This window comes from Electrophorus electricus, chromosome 7 (assembly GCF_041902795.1).
Source record: "Electrophorus electricus isolate QZ-2024a chromosome 7, ASM4190279v1, whole genome shotgun sequence".
NCBI lineage: Eukaryota > Metazoa > Chordata > Actinopteri > Gymnotiformes > Gymnotidae > Electrophorus > Electrophorus electricus.
The window spans coordinates 26967388-26986710 of record NC_137503.1 but is presented as its reverse complement, the minus strand read 5'-3'; the positions used below and the strand labels follow the sequence as shown (position 1 = coordinate 26986710).

General features: G+C 38.4%; 2 protein-coding genes across 4 annotated transcripts; both read right to left on the bottom strand.

Moving 5' to 3' along the window:
* Positions 1-422: 422 nt before the first annotated feature.
* Positions 423-3479, bottom strand: emc7b (ER membrane protein complex subunit 7b). Its single transcript, XM_026999067.3, has 5 exons — positions 3140-3479; positions 2630-2749; positions 2398-2536; positions 1956-2036; positions 423-1310 (listed from the first exon to the last, which is right to left on the bottom strand). The coding sequence occupies exons 1-5, from the start codon at positions 3364-3366 to the stop codon at positions 1164-1166; spliced, it is 714 nt and encodes a 237-aa protein (XP_026854868.1). The 5' UTR covers positions 3367-3479; the 3' UTR covers positions 423-1163.
* Positions 3480-4448: 969 nt separating this feature from the next.
* Positions 4449-8634, bottom strand: katnbl1 (katanin p80 subunit B-like 1). Of its 3 annotated transcripts, XM_026998971.3 has the most exons (10): positions 8465-8631; positions 7374-7501; positions 7206-7243; positions 6731-7001; positions 6221-6336; positions 6029-6079; positions 5534-5623; positions 5346-5444; positions 5095-5188; positions 4449-4997 (listed from the first exon to the last, which is right to left on the bottom strand). In XM_026998971.3, the coding sequence occupies exons 2-10, from the start codon at positions 7488-7490 to the stop codon at positions 4944-4946; spliced, it is 930 nt and encodes a 309-aa protein (XP_026854772.1). In that variant the 5' UTR covers positions 7491-7501; positions 8465-8631; the 3' UTR covers positions 4449-4943. The 3 variants fall into 3 exon arrangements, with proteins under 3 accessions (XP_026854772.1, XP_081573626.1, XP_026854773.1); XM_081717500.1 differs by having other exon boundaries at positions 4449-5188; positions 8465-8634; XM_026998972.3 differs by lacking the exon at positions 5095-5188 and having other exon boundaries at positions 8465-8633.
* Positions 8635-19323: the final 10689 nt, after the last annotated feature.

Here is a 19323-nt window from a genome sequence, read left to right as displayed (position 1 = left end):
TAGTGGTGACTTGTATGTGTCCAATTTAATTTGATGAGTGTAATAGAAGTTACCAGAGTGAAAACAAAATATTTGAACTATTAAAGCTTAAACACATTTTTTATATTACTGGCTGATTATTGCATCTTTAGCAAAGAATGAGTGGGCCAATATTCCTCCAACACCTTCCTTACAATGTACTACAAAGCAAGCCATGTAATCACTATGTATATGTTAATGTTTCTACTAGGTTTCAGGGGAATCGGTCCCAATTTAACATGGGAACAGAATGTTTGTTTATATATATATATATATATATATATATATATATATATATATATATATATATATATATATATATATATATATATATATATATATATATAAACAAAAAAATCAACAAAAAAAAACTATAAAAGAACAACAAAGTACAACAAGCAAGACATGGAAAATGACCATCACAATTTATTACCATTTAAATTTACCAGTTTAAATATGTTTATATATTTCATAGGTAATTTTATGCACATCATCTCCATTCATAGCCATGCACAAATACAACCATACATCTAAGACAATTTCAAAGTAAAAACTCTATTTCAAGTAGTTGTGGAAATTCGGTTGGGGTCAACTTGACAATCATCTTGGCCTTAACTTAAGAATGCAATGAAGCTCAGAAGGTCCACTAACTATCACCCATTTTAGTAGTCTTACCCTCTGCCCAGGCTCCAATGCACAGACTGAAATGGAACCAAACCTGCATTGGTCTCAACCCTGAAGAAGATCTATTTTATGAATCTCAGCTGCAGCAGCATTAAAAGCATACATTACCATACTAATGACACAAAAATATAAATCTTGGCCCAACTGACCGTTATTAGAAGGAACTGATTTATACCTTTACTGAAAGAACTTAAAGGTGCTTTTTAAAACTGTGGTTATATATTTTTCTGTTAATTATATTTATTTTAGGTGGTGAGACAAATATATTAAAAGTCAATGTGGTGATATAGGATGAAAAGATGAAAAAGGGCACATGGAGGGCATATGGATGAACAGGGCAATGGAAACAATGTATTGCCCAGTTACCCATTAGTTGGTACTTTTAAACTGCAGATAAAGACAGGGTACAAAACAATGCTACAATTAGAATAATTAAAAAAAAAAATCCACAGTTTACAGGTCTACCTCCTTTTCAATGCAGCACTTCTGCTACCTTTGCTGCCTCCCCCTGGCTTGCTGGACCCCTTAGAGAAGAGTTTGGTCATGAACTCAGAGACATCTGGCAGTTCTGGATTGGGGTTCAGCATGTTCATAGACTGTTCCATTTCCTGATTTGCAGTATAAAAAACAAAAGAGGTTTTAGGCACACCAAGAAAAATTCATATGACCAGATCAGTTCAGCTCCAAATCTACTTCTACTATGCAACATTAATTTGCTGCCAAGCTTTAATATAAAATTATTCTTAAGAATACCTTAACATAACATTGTAGATAGTTTAAAATCTCAGTAAAACGATTGGCTTTTTCCATTAATGTCTTTCAATGCTCTGAGTGACTGTACGGTATAGGAATGACTACAGATTTGACAGATTTTCTAGGTGCCATGGTATTTGCTTGCACAGTACTCAATTTTTTTTCAAATATGATATAGTTCTCATTATAGTTAAAGACTTACATTACCAACTAATAGGGGTTTTCTTTGATTTACTTGGAACCACCAGAGGACGCTTTACCTTAGACAGTGCACTTTGTACATTTTGATACAATTGTCTGAACTGCGATTATCAGTTCTGGATCATAAAGTAAAGAACAAAATCTGTTCACATAAGCTGTGGGTGCAATGCAACTTCTGGAGCAGTACAGTGTTGTTTCAATCTAATGTACTAGTGTGGTGTAGCACGACAAAAGAAAAATGTCTGCAAAACTCTAAATTATTCTGTGTACACCAACACACAGACCCTTTTCAGATTTACCTTTCTCATTTCAGGGTCATTGGTATTGACCACCTTTGGAAGCAGAACGATGATTAGCAAGGGAAGGACCATCATCATGACCTGTGTAAATAAATGGCAAAGTAATAAATAAGTAACATCATATACACAACACTTGCTACAAAGATTTTGTTTATAAAACAGGTGAACAACAACATGGTACCTACTAAACTACAACAAAGAATTCAGCAATGTCTACATTGTTTTTCCTTACAAAAGCAAGGACTGAACCAGGTCATAGTAAATATTTCCAAAATAGTTCTTTCCTATAGCAACCTGATTTGAAACACAATCTTGTCATCCTGTGAACCATGTTTCATGTTGCCCAATCTTTATTCATTTCTTCCATCCTTTAAAATGTAAGCACACAAGTTTATCATTAATATGAATGACAAATCTTGCTGAGTTTTGAAAACAACTTTACCATTGGATTCATGAGGAAATCTGTCCATCCCCATGTCTCCCTTTTCATAAAATATGAATGTGGGCCACTTGATCTCATCTGAAGAGGGTATGCTTGTCTTACAACTTCGGAGGTCTTGATGTAATTCACTAAACGGGCTCTGTAGTGAATTGAAAAAACGCCCATCCATAAGCCAAAAAACACAGAAACTGGGTGCGTTTGGAAGCTTGAGTAAAGTGTAATAGCCATTTACCTCATTTTCCCTTTAGAAGTGATGTCCACGCGAGTAGGTTCAAATTTGAAAGATGGCGAAACGACCTCAACAACGTAAGAACCTGATGGTACATCATGCACAGCAAAGCTTCCATCCGTTCTGTGGGGCAGAGAAAAGCTAAGCGGGGGCGTTCTATCACTGACTTTCTCTTACAGCTCGAATTTACCTTTAATGTAACATTTTATAATGTTGTATTCAAAGATCGATAACAAAGCCAGTGGATGAAATCAAACTTGGGGCATGTAACAAGGATATCTAATCAGATTATTTAACACTTTTTATTGGTAGCTAATAACAGCCAAATTGATTCATTCATTCATTTACAGTAGCGCAATATCAATGGTAAACAAGCTAAGCTAACATAGCTATCGTTAACTTATCCATGGTTTTAGAAAAATAGCTAGCCGGTGAGCTAATATCCATCCTAACTGGAGTAGTTAGGCTTAGTTACCTAGATAGCTAACTACCATTTTACGAACTATAGATCACCTTAGGAAACCGACATATTCTCCTCCTTCTATAAGCACACGAGCTGAAGACACCCAGTCTTGTGGTTTCACGCCTGAAACAATCGCTCGTCCTTCGATTTTAAAGCGGTCTCCATTTCCTTGAAATGCCACGCTAGGCCCAGATTCAGAGTCAGTGAAGCACCATGACAACACAAAGAAAGACTTTAAAATAAAACATATATTCACTGTTCTTTTAAGTTTCTGCATCGCGTTAGCTGCAATATGAATGCGTTAGTTTAATGTTCCAAAATTGTTGGATATTGCTCTAGTATACGCTCAGTAGGGGCGTGAAATCCGAATACCGGAAGCGTATACATCACGTGATTAGATTGGCTCGCATTGCTGGCAACATGTCTAATATTATCTCACGCAAAATGACACACGTTTGCAAGACGCCACAGAATTAGTTAGTGATAACAGACGTACCCACTGCTTCGCCCTTTGATGTTAAAGTACCAGTCAGCTTTGAGCAAAGAAGAGTCACACCTAGGGTGCGTTTAGACTCGATTAAAACGAATCCTGCTATATCTGACAGTGCGACTCATTAGAACAAGTGTGAATGCTGCCTTCCGGTAGTGGTAGTGAAAATGAGCAGAGCATACGTAGATCATTGAAGTCCATTTTGTTCAATGAACGGACCTGTAAACATCTTTCACTGGTCAATGGCTGAGTACTGTTTTTCTATTTGACGAACGTCCACAGATGTATATCTAACGTTATGCAAACCTTTCGCTGAGTTCACAATGGACTTTATGGATCCACGTCATCTGTAGTGGCCCGATAATTGTTTGTTATGAAGAATTCCTGATATGCGCAAGCCAACCTGGTGTCTAAATCGCACATGGGGTTAGAGCGAAATATTGATAACAGACACCTTAAGTGAGATCACATTATTTCAAAAGGTGTCGAAAGGGAGTTAACTTTTACAAGAGGGTTGGTTGTTCCCATGATTAACTACGGGACTGACATCTACTTGCATCCCTTCTCAAATCAAGCCCTGAATATAGTTCTGCTTTTCAAAATATGACTAAAGACATCCAAATGTTGTAGTTTGTCAGTGGGATTGCTGAGCTAACCAGAACTAAAAAGCAACAATGTATCACTTTCTGTTTTGACCTGATACCAAAGGAACCTAACTAGGTTAAATATAAACACAACCCTATTTTCAGTCTTGGGTGGTTTTCCCCTGGTGTACACTCTAGGGGATTGATTTCACACTCCAGGTTTATCTCACAAAGCAGAACTACTCTCTTCACTAGTAGAAACAAAGTAACAACAAAAATAATACATTGTGGTATATTTTTTTCAAATTTATTTAGATGATGATTAAAAGAAAATCATATGAACACAACATTTCAACCATGAAGAGGCAAAGATCAGTAAATGTGCTAATAACTTAAGACTTCTGCATTTCATGTTTTTTCACTGAAAAGCAGTAGGTATCAGGGTCCCAGAAAAAGGATACATCACATCCATCCACTCCAACAGATGCACACCATGGCACTACAAGTGTGTTAAAACTTCATCTCAGCAGTTCCGCGAGTTGCCTGATTCCATAAAGTCTCATGGAGTTTATTGTGTGCCACTAACAAACACAGTCCACTTCAATGTGAAGCAGTCATTCAAAGTCTACAGGAAGGGTTTCATCCGTCAAGATACTTCTCCAGTTTTAATGTAAGGAGTGTCTGAATTGTTCAGTTCATCTATCTCCCCATTCACTGCTGTTTTCTCTTCTCAAGCTAAAGCCAGTTCATCGGCATCAAGTGCATGTAGTGGTCACTTCCTCAGCGTGCTACATTTGTGTGTCGGCGTATTTGTGATAGATAGGATTCAATGGCCTGAAGAAGAAAAAGAAAAGAGTGAAACAGGGTATGATGTGACGGGCTGTAACTGTTCTTCCAAAATAGACGTCACATAAAAAAAAGTGTACACCACCTTGGATATTTCCCCAATAGTTCCAGAGACTAAGGTTAATTCACAATTTTCATTCCATAATTCAAGCAGCTGCTTCCTCATGGCCTGAATGTTCCTGGAATAATTTACACAATTGTATTTTTTTTTTCCACATCAGTTACCTACATGTACATCTAATTAAATGCATATTTCTTATATTTTGTGTTACTGCCATGTGTATGAATCTAATACTATGCAATATGTACAATGATGTACATGAGTAAATGAACTACCTGTCAATGGAACAGCCATCTTGCAAACTCAGGCCAGAGAGTTCAGGCCACCATTTCTTAATGACAGACTGAACCCAATGTAAAGCCACAGTAAGGTGTCTACATTGAACAAAAGACAATTAGCAAGTATTTTTCAGGATGAAATGCAGACCAACCCGGAACTAGTTTCACAATGAAAGCTTACTTACTCTTCATATTTACTGACAAGAATTGTCTTCACTTGTGGTAAAAGGTCTACACAGCAACCAATTGAAATGCATGACCGTTCTTCTTGAAGACTAGAAAGAAAAAGAAAAAAAAATGTAACACTACAAAAGGCAATAAAGTAGACTATACTCATATTGTGGCTACTGAAAATTTGATTGGCTGGCAGGTGTCTTATTATTTTCTTATATGATAACACCTCTAAAGTAATGTCCTCTGAGATGCAACCTCAGCCCAACTGCAAAATGGTGGCTTATTGATATGTGGGGCTGAAGGACTAGTTGTTTTCATATCATTCATTTTTAAGTAAAACAAAGCACCCATTTTTAAAAAAACTCTACCAAGAACCCATAAGAGGAAAAACTAATTTGGTCGCCCTGTAGTGTTCCTTGCCTTTGTCTCTTCCTGTTTTCTGATACTAGGATGCTTCATTGGCTATTATCGCTTGCATATATGATGATGACAGGAATTTTATGCACCTTTTAGTGAGTACAGGCAGACAGTCAACAAGGACCCCTGTGTCTTGTATTCTGAAAACAGAAAAGGGGATTAAATTTGATTTATTTGTTGTATTTATTAGTATAACTAACATTTAAAAATAATAGTTGCATCATTATTAAAAGTTTCTGACCATAAGAAAAATGTTTAAATCTTTTTTGTAAAGTCTTTACCTAATCAAGAAAGCCACCAGTTCACTAGCATTTCTTCGCCACAGAGTCAAAGCAACATTTAATCTGAGATTCCTTCCAAACAGCACATGAGTCATTGTGTCATGGTCCTTTGATAACTTAAAGGGGGACAGAAAAACTAAATTAGTATAGACCTTACAAAATGTTATTGCAGTTCAAACCCAGCCACGACTTATGTTTAAATAAATATTTAATATATCATATTGTAGGTAAACTAGAAGGGCTAAAATAGCCTACTTCTTTAAAACAAACAGTACATTTTCTGACATTTAGATGCCGCTTTTATCCAAAGCATCATACAATTATGACAGAGTACAACTTGAGCAATTGCGGGTTAAGGGCCTTGCTCAGGGGCCCCAACAGTGGCAGTGGTGGGGCTTGAACCAGCAAGCGTCTGATTACAAATCGAGTACCTTAACCACTGAGCTACCAGTGCCCTCAGTACACATTAAGGTACTGAAATAGACCAAATTCCCCAATTCCCCAACTCACCTCCGTAAAGTAGTCACTGTATTTGGAGCCAGCTGCTGACATTTTAGACGCCTCTGTTGAGTTCACAGGGAACCCACAGTTGTCTTTACCATGAATACCCTGTGTGTCTGCAGCACAGGTCAGCTCATTTTCTTTGTTTGCCATGTCAAAGGACCTGCTGGCAAAAGGTGCTCTCCGGCGTCCACCAGAGCCCACCGCTGAAATCCGCGTCTTCTTGCTCACCACTCGTTTCACTTTTCCGTAGTTGTGCACACAACGCCCCACTGGAAATCTGTAAAAGAGGGTTAAATACAGACATGTAAAAAAACATGCTTAACAGCAATATTTTCTTTTTTAGTTGCTTCTTAAAAATTGTGACTGGGCTGTTGCCTGTCCAATCTTCATTGGAGAGTAGATTATGGGGGGAAAAAAAAAAGAAGAAGAAAAAAAAAAAGAGGAGGTCATCGTGTCCTTATTGCCATGGCTCAAAACTCACCTTTCATTATCTATTTCTTCCTTATATAAATAATCCACCTAAAAAGAGAGGATAGGCAATACTAGTATTCCTCGGGTCTAGAAATGCTGCAAAAGTAACTCTGACTGTTTCCAGCCATCATGTCCCTTCATAAAACTTACACCCGGTTTTCTCTTTGGATAAACTCACCTCCCTCATGTTCTTTTCATCTCCAAGGCAGCTCTTGTGTTTGAAAAGATCAAAGGACTGGGCCTGCGTGAGCCTGCGGAATTCTGCATCATTCCTGACATGATTTCCAGTGGCCATAATCAGGGATTCTAGGGAGTGATGGAAAAAAATCGAAACCTAGAGTAAACCGATGCCGGTTGATAATGTCAAGCGGTACCTATAAGGACTTTTTCACGAGGTAGATAAATGACTCTTGATCGTATATTTCGCAGATTATTACGGCCATAACACTAAAACCATTCAAGACATGGTATTAAATACCGGACAATATAATTAAATGCCAGGAACAAGTGTGACATTGCACCCGTGACGTATTAGCTAATGCTAGTTACTTTAGGTTATCTAATTAAGACTTCATTTCACAAACCATATTTTGTACAACCGAGCGATATAACATTAGCCAGCTAGCTAGCTAGCTAGCTAAACTAGCTGTGGGTGGTAACGCCAATGGCAAATAATGATAGCTACTGTCTTTTTGTCTATGGCGTGCACAAAGCACAGTAGTTAGCTAGCTAGCGCCATTGCGTTGCCTGTTTTAAAAGAAAGTTACTACAGCTCGCTAGCTAGCGTTATATCCCTTGCCGGATTCACATTCGGCAATGGGCCTAAACATGATGAAAGCTATTCCACCATAGCGCCACACAAACTAGTAGTTTTTAACAACTCAATGCAAGTTAGAGCCTATTCTACATTTTTGAAGACCTAAAATGGCTAGCTAGATAATTGACGCGTGTTAGATTATTAGCTTAGCTAACGTAGCTAACTATATCCTGTCAAAGTCGTAGCTAGCTATACGGCCTTCGTTTCATCTTCCCAGCTAACCAGATAACTTAGTAATTGAAATAGTATTTGTCCGATCGTTTCTTAAACTAACAACAGTATGAATCATTCGTGTTTCAAGTTTAAAAATCTCAAGATAGCTATCTGGCTAGTTAAGCAATAACTAACAAGGCAGCTAGTTAACGTTAGCTGCCACCTTAAAAGTACACAATAACATATGGCTGTCTTTTAGTCAGCATTAAATATCTTCATAATCATGAGTTTCCTCTTACCATGACATTTTGTAAAGTTCGACGTTTCCTCTGACCTCTACAGCAATATCCCAAATTTAGAGTTTGTCGATATTACCAGAAAGAAATGAGATAAGAGCTAAATAGTAACACACATTCACGAACTGGGCGAAGCCAGAACCATTCAAATAAATACAAACTTGGGTTGTTGGGATTGTGGGATTGAGAGGAAGGTCTGGCGGACCTATCGGATGAACTGAACTTTAGCGACATACAGTGGTACAAAGCGGAACTGCTTAAAATAACCCCATGAGTTTGGCCAATGAACGACCATATCTGCAAAGTGCGTAACGTTAGCTTGCTTGGAACCAAATTGAACATTTTAAGGTCCTGGGCAACAACTTTACTGAATGTCACTTTCAAGGAGTCAGCACAAGGACAGGCAATAAAATTCAGTTTAATCTGGAGCCCAGATCAGGTGTATCCTACTTATTTCCATAGTCTACTTCTGCATATAAATTTTTACTTAACTCCTGTGGCTTAACTGTCATACATAGTTTCAAGTATTCCCTGCTCTAGGACACTTGATCTAGCTCATGAGATAATGATCAAACTCCTCATCATTTTAATCAGATGTTGGGGCAAGGCAAACATGAAACTGTGCAGCGTCATAGGACTGGAGGTAACCCTGCCATATGACATGTTTATTTCCTGTTCAGCAGGTACACAAGTAGGTCTATGCCCTCTATCAGCTACTTTGTCAATGTCTTTACTGACCCTGAAATATTTAAGAGCAAGTGAACAGAAACAGAATATCAGATGCAAAAATCTAAATTCAGAAGTTACTCTGAATCGTAAAGATTTAGATATGTAGAATAGCACAAGGTCTTCCAATATACCCATGAACATGTCACATACATTCTCTATGACATAGCTCGTGTTGAAGTAACATTTTAAATAATTGTTAAATTACTTTTTTTTGGAAGTCTGTTGTTTTTTTATTAACACCATGTGCATTAATACCAACTCACATGTCACTGGTACTGTATACCATAAGTTCAGTTCACTTCAGTTCACATTACTGCATTTCATGTATGCACCATTCAGACAGTTTTATGTCCATCCTTTAAAAATAAATAGGATGTATACTCATATTATTATACATATTTCTGGGAACTGGAATAAGACATTTGCACCTGTTTCTTCTGTCTCCTAATATGAGGCTTAAAGACATTCTACCATCAATAATGCAAACCATCTTGAGGGTGAAAAATCAGAATAAATCAACAAGACACTATCAAAATGTTTACCCTCTGTGTACAATGCAATTATACCATTAATTACAGAGTGATATACTGAGCTATTATGTATAACAAGCATTAGTACTCTGTACTTAAATAATGGAAGAGGGTGTACTGACCCACAATATATACATGAGCAAAAAATATTTCTTGTTGAAATGTTTGCCACATAGGAATTATCTTTCATCCAATACTTTTAGTACATTAGTATTTGTACTGTACACTAGCATTAGTATTAGAACACTGTTTTCCTAGATTTGAATATGGCTCCTTAAAATGGACTTGTGTGTTAGGGTGAATGATAAAGTTTGCAAGTACACAATAATTAAAATTAAGTGAACATCAGAGCAACTTTTATAATAGTGTAATAACAGTAGAACAGTGTAATAATATTGTACAAATGCTTATGTGAGATGGTGGTGCAGGATGCATCTTTCAGTGATGTTCCTGGGGTCCTTCAATATTAGTGATGTTCCTGGGGCCTTCAGGGGTTTCGGGTCTTTCAGCATCAGACCCTCTCTCTAAGGTGACCCAGTGTCTCTCAGCAGAAATTAGCCATAACTCAACCCTTTTTATCCCAAGCCAGTGTAAGCATTCTTTACTAAGGGCTTTGGGGCAACTAGTAAGAAGATGTTCGAGAGACCCTGTCCCACAGCAAAGAGGCCAGGGCAGTGTATCACTCTGGTATCTGCTCAGGCACCTTGGCATGCCAAGTGACCTCCACAGATAACTGCTGATCTTTTTCTCTAGGGCTTTTACTGTCATGTAAACAACATATAGCAGCAGGGATCACAAAGCTCTGGGTAAGATGGCACTCTGGTATATCCAAGCCTTGAATCTACAAGGCAAACACAATTTGTTGACAGGTCTTCACTTATTTTGTGAATGGTAGCATTATCCTTCAAGTTGCTGTCAAAGAGCATCCCCAGGCTCTTGACAAGCTGTTCTGTCAGCATCAGAATGTTTGTTCCAGATACAGTGAAACAGATTTTTCCACTATTTTCTCTTTTTTTCAACATGAAAGACCTTGGCTTTTGTGGTTTACAACTCATACATGCCCAGGAGCTGAAGTTCTCAAGATGTTGTAGCATCCACCTGCTGCCTGGAACTCTAATTGTAGTCACAGTAAGATTATCCATATATACTGTAATTACTTATATGGTGCAGTCTCATATAATGGCCTCCTGAGCCAAGCCTGAGCCAATTTGATATCACAGATCCAGAAGTAACTCTCATCATGAAGTTGCTACAGTAATATAGGATGAGGTCTTTGATCTTACTGGGAACACACTGTCTTTGTTGTGCTTCTCTCTACCAGTTGGGTGGTATAGAAATTGTAGTCTTTGGTGAGGTCCAGCCACAACACAACCAGATCCCATTTTCCTGCTCATGCTTCTCTCAGGAATGGTGTCACTAACCCTGTATACTCCAAGCAACCAAAAGTATCTGAGATCCTGGCTTTCTGAACTAAGATGTTAATATATTTATTCTTTAGAAAGAACTCTTTCAGATGCTTGGCCAAAATACTGAAAAATATCTTGCCCTCTATATTGAGAAGTGAAATGATTCTAAACTGATTGATGTTCTTGGAGTTCTTGAGGATCCAAACACTCTCAGTGCACTTCCACTGGCTGACCACTCTTCCCCACGCCAGATCATGCTCAGCATTTTCCACATTTGCAGAAGTTCAGTATAGTACTTCTACACTATGTATGGTACTTCACTGGGCCTTCACAACTTTCCAGACCTCTGCTAACTGGGTTCCTTAATGGCAAATTCCATTTTATAATAAGTGGTAAAAGGACATGTTTACTTGATATTGTTGTAACAAGAATTTTTCATTACTTATATGAATGCCTGATAGGTAAAAGAATATATACCAAATGTTATTTTTACATATGTGCTTAGAGACTATATACATTCAAATATCAATTAATTCCGAGTATATATATTTTTGTTTTACCAATTGTTACAGCAAACAGTGATAGTGTAGCTAAACTAACAATTAACAATGATGTAAAGATCCTTGAACAAAAATGTGCATTCTGCACTTTAACCTTAAATGTCATCATTGCATTTTCAATCCTATATGCATAAGCACAGAGCCAAAATAATAAAAAAATACTCACTATCTAATTATTTACAGACAGGACTGTTAAATTAGTTATCCTGTCCTAAGGTACAGGACTGAATACTGTGCTGATTGTTCTACATGTAAGCATCATTACCTGTGTCAGCTACTTGTGTTTTTGTATCTCGACTCAGACGTTCTTGTTTTTACTTCTAAATGTCTTCCAAGCAAATGTTTCTTCTTGTGTGATCAGACTCTTTCTTTGATGATGCTCTTTCTTTGATGTTCAGTCACAGCATTTGTCAATGTTAACAAACTCTCAAATCAGAACATTTTTGGCATCTCGAGAAGGTGCTGCAAATGATTATTTAATTTGAACGGTTTATTTTACTATATGGCAAACTGCTGTATTGATCAACAATGATCCCTTTAATCTCTCCTTTTCTACTTTCTGCCCTGGCAATTCTACAGGTTGCTCAACGCTGAAGATCAGGACCAGAGTGAAAAGGCAGTAGCATGTTGCTCTTGGCGGCACTTCCAGACATCAGAGCTTAATATCGGTAATTGTGCTTGTATTACGTAAACCCGTTTCCAGTGATTCTTCTCACAAGTGTCGCTCTGTTCTTCCAGGGGCAGGCTGTCACTGCAGATGCTTGGGGGCTCTGGCTCCTGTTTTGCCTTTGACCACAAAAGCATTTACATCAGAGCGATGAACCGCAGCACTTGGATTCCACTGCATAGTTCTCCTATGATACCCTTCAGAGCCATAAAAGAGTTTAGTCGCGTCACTGCATTTCGGCCGTGCCTGTGGAACATTCAAAAAGCAACAACTAATGCCATTAAAAACAAACAAAGAGGGTGGGGGTTTGTGAAGAGAGCAGTGGGTATGTGGGGATTGGGGGCTGTGATTTATGTTTCTTTCTTTTTCAACAAGTTTTTATTGATTGTTGCTTTTGTCCCTATTAAATGCTTCAGGGAAATTAAACATTATTATGTCACTTTGAAAGGAAGGATAGATTAAAAAGAATTTTTATATTAATGATTTACTGTACTATTACAAAAAAATTGTGGGAATGTTCTCTACTTGTTGAATGACCATTGGGTTTAACAATGAGGCTTTGTGAATGTATTCCAAAATAGGTTTATTTTGAAATCAAAGTTATCAAAAGTTATCCAGTAATCCAAATAGAATTTTCAGCACACAGTTGTCGGTTTCAGCTGGATACCTTGTGTTTACTGTCATCAAGTTGGATGCATGACATGGATGGATGTTTAAAGAACAGCTGCACTATATTAAGAGGTGTTACTCTACAATGCAGGTGGTATTTAGTACAAGTAGATGAAACTATTGTTTTAGGGTTGTTTTTTTGGTTTTGTGTTATTATTCTTGCTCTCCTTTTATTTCTTTTTCCTAAGATATTTAATTATTTAATATTTTAATTACAGTGTATCCCAGTTAAAATAAGTCTTTAACAAAAGGTGTGTGTGTGTGTGCACACACAGTACACATTTCAAATGATTTTCTTTCAACCCTCTAATTATTCATTATCTGCTATGGGTCTTAGAGGACTCTCTGACAAATCATATGAAGCTCCAGTCCACAAGATGGTGATGTACAACTGTAATTTCTGTTCTTGTTATGAATAAGCTCTGTAGTTCTGTAGCTCCCAGCGTGAGCCGTAACTGAACCTTTACTGATATGTGAGGCTTACAGACTCCTTCCCCAGGAACTATAGCTGCTGCTTGGGGAACCATAAACAGATATAACCAGTGTTGAAGACGGGTTACAAAGCTATAAGTGATTTCTGTTTTAACCCCCTTAAATCTCAGATCAAGTTTTCTAATCAGGTTTCTTACTAACAAAATGGTGTCACTATCAAATGGCCTGCACTGTAGTTTAAACTCTTAAACCTGATGTTTACTGTTACTGAATTTATTAGATTATACTTTATTATATTATTCTCCAAAATGTCCACTTACAAGATGGCATGATGTCCACTTACAAGATGACTCTTTAGAGTCATGATTATGATAGTTTTTCCTGACAAAAGCTATTTTGTCCTTGTTGGACAAATGCATTTCTTTGTTAATAAATTAAGTTATGTAACTGACAGGAAATACCAAGACTTCCCCTTATGTCCTGTCTGGCAATGTGTTAATGTTTTGATTTCAGGTAGCCCCACTACAGGCAGTCATTTTCTTTGGTCATTGGCATGGAGAGGGTGTTCTCTATTTTGGGCAGATTTGCATCAGTTCCCAGGGCTTGGTCATAACAGCTTAAACTCAGGAAGCCAATGCATTGAACACATAAGGAACTCACCTGTGGACATAAAGCTAAAAAAAATGGAGCCCCTAGTTCTCTCACAAACACATGTAACCATGTCTAGAGATGAATCTGGGGGAATATCAAGTTAAGTGGCTCCTAGTACAGCTAACTGATGAACACTCAAACAGATCATATTCCTAAGCTCTATGGCCACACACATGTGTGTGAATGCTGGATTCTTTCCAGCCAATAGGTACAATACTGACATCCATATGTTAGACTAGTTTTTCCATTCTTTATATGGGATGCAAAATTAAGTGCTGATTAGGATGGCTAGAATGAATAGTGCTGTGAGAAATTATTCTGCTTATAGACATTCAACATAAACCACCACATGAACAGAAAAACATGAAAGATTCAACATTTTAATAAACAGTGTGGGCCCCCAGAGATCAGGTGGCCCCCTGCTGGCCAGCAAAAACAAACAAACATACATAACTTAGTTTTGGGCCCCAGAAATGCCAACTCCGCCCCTGTTATTAAGTATGGGAAGTATAAGTACGGTATAAGAAGACAAAACTAAAGTTGAAGTTCACTGAGGAGATTTATTGCCAAAGGATAGGTGGTATTTAAGAATAAACAGTATGAATTCATACTGATTAATGACAGAAGTTTGTTTCTAATCAAACACAGATCTCAACAGCATAGTGTGTAAAAAGTGACCATTTGTCTGTGATATTTTCACTGCCTGCTGAGAATGCATTCTGACAGAAAACGTGGAGGCTGTGAATCTGTCCTTCCAGTTATAAAAAAGGCCCTCCCAGTGGATGAGCTCAACTTTGCAGTCAGCTACATTTGGGTAAATAAATATTATATATGTTTCCTGACCACATACACTCATACATACCTGGACAACGGAAACCTGTATGATCAAATTAGAAGAGGAAGAGTTAAAAAACAGTGAAGGGCAGGGAAACAGTCGATGGCTGTTTGCGAGCCAGTGCTTGCTGTGCAGAAAGTAGGTTGAGAGGAATAGTGCTTGGGCTCCAGATCCTGGTAGGCAGGTCATGCAGGGTGGTAAGGCGATATTCAAGTTGGCGCGAGAGCCATGTCTGTCAGCCCGTCTGCCATGTGCCAGCACAGGATGCAGCGGAGCTGGTGGAGCCATTCATCACTGTGCCCAGGGCTGGATGCAATCCCCTAGTGCTGATGAACATGGCAGCTTCTGGGTACGGGCAATCGCAGAAGAGCCTGGTGTGAAGTCATTGACGTGTTCAACATGTGGAGTTGACTATGAAATACCGCCAGCTTTCTGAAGTTTCGAAAGCTTTATAAGTCATTGAGGACAAACGTGTCCATAAGGCTTGTATATTCTTGAATAATATCCTTGTATATCACCTGTCATAGGAAGTTTCAGCTTGTTCTAAAGAACCCTTCTTTATATTACCATTGCTTTCAATGCATACCTTGATTTAATTATAGATATATTTTTTTGTCCAGAAACTGAAGTGTTAAAGACAGCACACTTCACACCTTGGTGTAAAAGAATTTGGATCACATTATGGTGAGTGACTTCTTTGATACATTGACCTATTAAAGCAGTTTTGGGATGGTCACCAATCCAAGCCAATCCCCCCCCAGAGGTCCTTGAGATTTTAACAGCACCTACTTTCCCATATGGTCAAGAGTACATGTGCTTAACCACAACAAATTGCGTTCACCGCAAATTTAGAAGAATTGTTTCCATTGGGCCTTCCTCAGGACATCTCTGTTACGTGCCTGTGCTGACAGCTAACCCAGGATTCAGAATTGTGATACCAGATGGGCTCAGAGAGGTAATCTCCCCCACTGATTTTGGAGCTCACAAAGTTCACAATAACAACAGTCTCAGTTCCACAAAGAACCCGATAAACGACAGCTACAGAAATGGCTACCAGAGCTAACAAGGTAAATAGAGAAAATGCAGACAAATTAGAGATTATAAAGAGGTTGAGATATTTTATGAGTCACGAGTATTTGAAAATTGGCAATATTTACATCAGACTACTATGGCTATGAGAGCTTTCTCTGAGTAGAGACACAACTGACTTTCACTGAGTACCTGACAGCTTTTAAGAGACAATGTCCCCACAGTGAAGTTGCGGAGTCCCAACTAAAGCCTGAATTTAGAATCTCTCTTTCACTTCATTCCTCGTGAAGCCCCCTAATTTAGTCTTCTGAAATTCAAAATGCAGTCTTGGATTGTTATGTTCAAAGAATATTGAAGAAACTGACAAAATATCAATCAGTAGAACAGTTAACAAGGAGGCCGAGCGCTTATAAAGACATCTAGAGTTTCCTGGTCTAAAGAATAGCCCTACCAGCTCATCTCCTCTTTCCTTTCTATGGGGTTCCAGGTGGTGAGTCAAACATTGGCCTATTGTCTCTAACTGGTCTGGAGACACTGACGTCATTCTCATAGTACAAACAAAGGCTAAGTAACAAGTGTCTGGAGTCTTACCTAGTGATGCACAGCTTTGCAAATATTGGATGTTTAGTTGAATATTTGGCCAAGTTCAGTTTCTGCTTAAGTAAGGACAAGGTCTAATCAATTTCGTATTGAACAAAAACATATTAGTTTTCAATTGCTTTAGCACCAGTTATCCAAATATTGGTGTGCCTTCAATCTTGCATATGAAACCCCTTTTTTTCAGATCCAGTTTTTAAATTAAGCTAATTCCCAGTCAGGAACATGCACACATGCACTCACAAGCTCCTGTCAATCACTGCCCTCAGCCATGCCCTTGCTCCCAATCACCTGCTGCTTATTAATTCATTTCAATCACCTGTTCCAAAGCTCTCCTTCTCCCTATTTAAAACACACAGGCACATGTTACTGTGCTTTGCATTGCAGCCTGCTACAGACTACTTGCTTAGCTACTTTTGCTTCCTGAATAACACGACTATCTTTGTTCAGTTATTTTTTCCCTATCATGACATTCTTATTTTGTCTTAATAAAAAAGTTGGCTTTTTGTCTACACCCTCATATGTTGCTTTTGTGTACAAAGTATTACACTAATATCGGTATTTGTGCATTATTTTAATGCCAATGTTGTATCCTGCTCTGAAACAACATTATCAAGGCAAATTTCAGCCAAAACAAAACCATGATTATGGATTTCATGCGCAAATTTTAAGTGATGGGCCCAAAAAGCTTGAAAACGTTTTGAGTTTGAAATATGAAAGAACAGTCCCTTATAATTTTTTTAGTGTCATTCATTGTATTATGAGACTTGACCTTGTCATCACCTTAAATTGATGGGCTCCTTCAACTGATGGGGACTGTTAGGAGCTGAGAGACAGACAGGGCACATGAACAAGGCTCTTTCTGCATGTGCGCACAAACACACACACATACACACAAAGATGTGTGGCATTCCTCCATAGGCTGTGTTAACTCTGTATTAAAATATCAGTCATGCTTCTCACATGAGACTGTTCCCCCCCATATAAAAACCAGTCATGGACCAGAAGAAATTCTACAGAAGCCAGGGGGTCACACAGGAACACTGAACTGAAGGACTGAGAAATTCAGTTAGGTTGGTTTAGAAATTAACTGATGCCTTATGTTGATTGAATTGCTTTTCCAATGAAAGTGGAAAGGTTAGGGACTTGAGAGTGTGAAGCACTTGATGAGCCTGATTTTATGGAACATGACACAGTCAACCCAGTATATTGAAAATATGAAATTCTGGCTATTGTATGCAATAGGAAGCAGTGGCACTCTCCTCTGAGTCAGTGTTAGGATATTTTTCTCTATATAATGGACAAATACTATCAAGAGCATGTTACAAGGCCATTTTTTCTATGTTTTTAAAAGTGTGACAAATCCACTTAGACTATTTCGAATCAATTTCAGTGGATGGTCCAATCCAACAGTTCAATCAAGGACATCTTTTTATTTTATGTCTAGATCAAAGGCTTGTCAAGGCACATGTCCAGACAGGCACAAAAGAAAAAGACTTAATGCTGACCCCCACAAACAAACACACACACACATGCACACTTACAGACAAATACCACGAAGGTGGACTTATGAGGCATATAGATCTGTTGGTCAGCTTCGCAGGGGCAGAGGCTGCCACTCATATCAGATGAACCAGATCCCAGTTGACCATGTGCACTCTACTGTGTCTGCTTCTCAGCAGCTCTGTTGTGGCAGCAGGAATGCCGTCACATTTCTACAGGCCCTGCCAAAGCTCTGCACTCCTGCACCACAGGAGTGAAATGCCTGTGGAGAGGAGAGAGAGGACCAAGAAGTCCACACTCCAGTATATTATATGAGCTGAGAGGTCTTCACGCCATTCCCTGGGCCTTTGATTGAGGAGAGATTAATAAGTCCCAACATTAGATTTAATGGGCTGTGTGTGTTTTCCATGAGATCCTCATCATGCTACTCTGGATTAGGCTGGAGCAGGCTGTTACAATTTCTATGTGTCCCTCAAAGCAGAGCGCCCTAAACGATGTGGAACGGCTGTAAAAAGAGGTTCAAAACAAATACGGCCAAGAACAAACACTGCTCAGTTTACCAGTGGGAAAGTCTGCAGCAGCACGCTATGTCTTAATGGTTATGAGTCCCTATGACAGCTTTGTTTTTCAGTTCAGCATACTGTTGAATCCCCATGGAGTGGCAGCTGTCTGACTTAATCCCAGTGAAGTGGCAGCTATCTGACTGAACCCTTGAGGTGTGGCAGCTATGGCATAGCCTCAGCTGGCCACTGAGCAACAGCTACATTTGGTGTAGCAACTTAGGGGGTCAGATTTATGAAAATGTGAATTCCACTAAATCAGTGCATTTCAGCCATGTGTAGTGTCACATGGCTGAGGTGTGTTTGTTTAGTGGAATTCACATTTATGCCTCTTTGATAATCAAAACACGTTGTTGTCTGTTCACTGTTTTGTAGTTGGACTTACATACTTACAAGATAAAATTACCTTAAAATCATTAATATATGTTTATGCAAACAATAAATCCACATCCACTGACTGTCTGGAGACCCATATAAACTGATGAGTCACTAATTAAGCCACATTACTGGCCACATTACTGACATATCTTAATATAGGATCTACAGTGAAACAAATTCACTGTGTATGCAGGAACTGGGCATGATTTTTAAGGGCTAATCTAGTGAACTGCATGTTGGCCTGTGTAAAGTCACCATAACAGCATTACAGTATCATCCTGTAGTAAGCTATATACAAAATATTAACAGGAGTAGT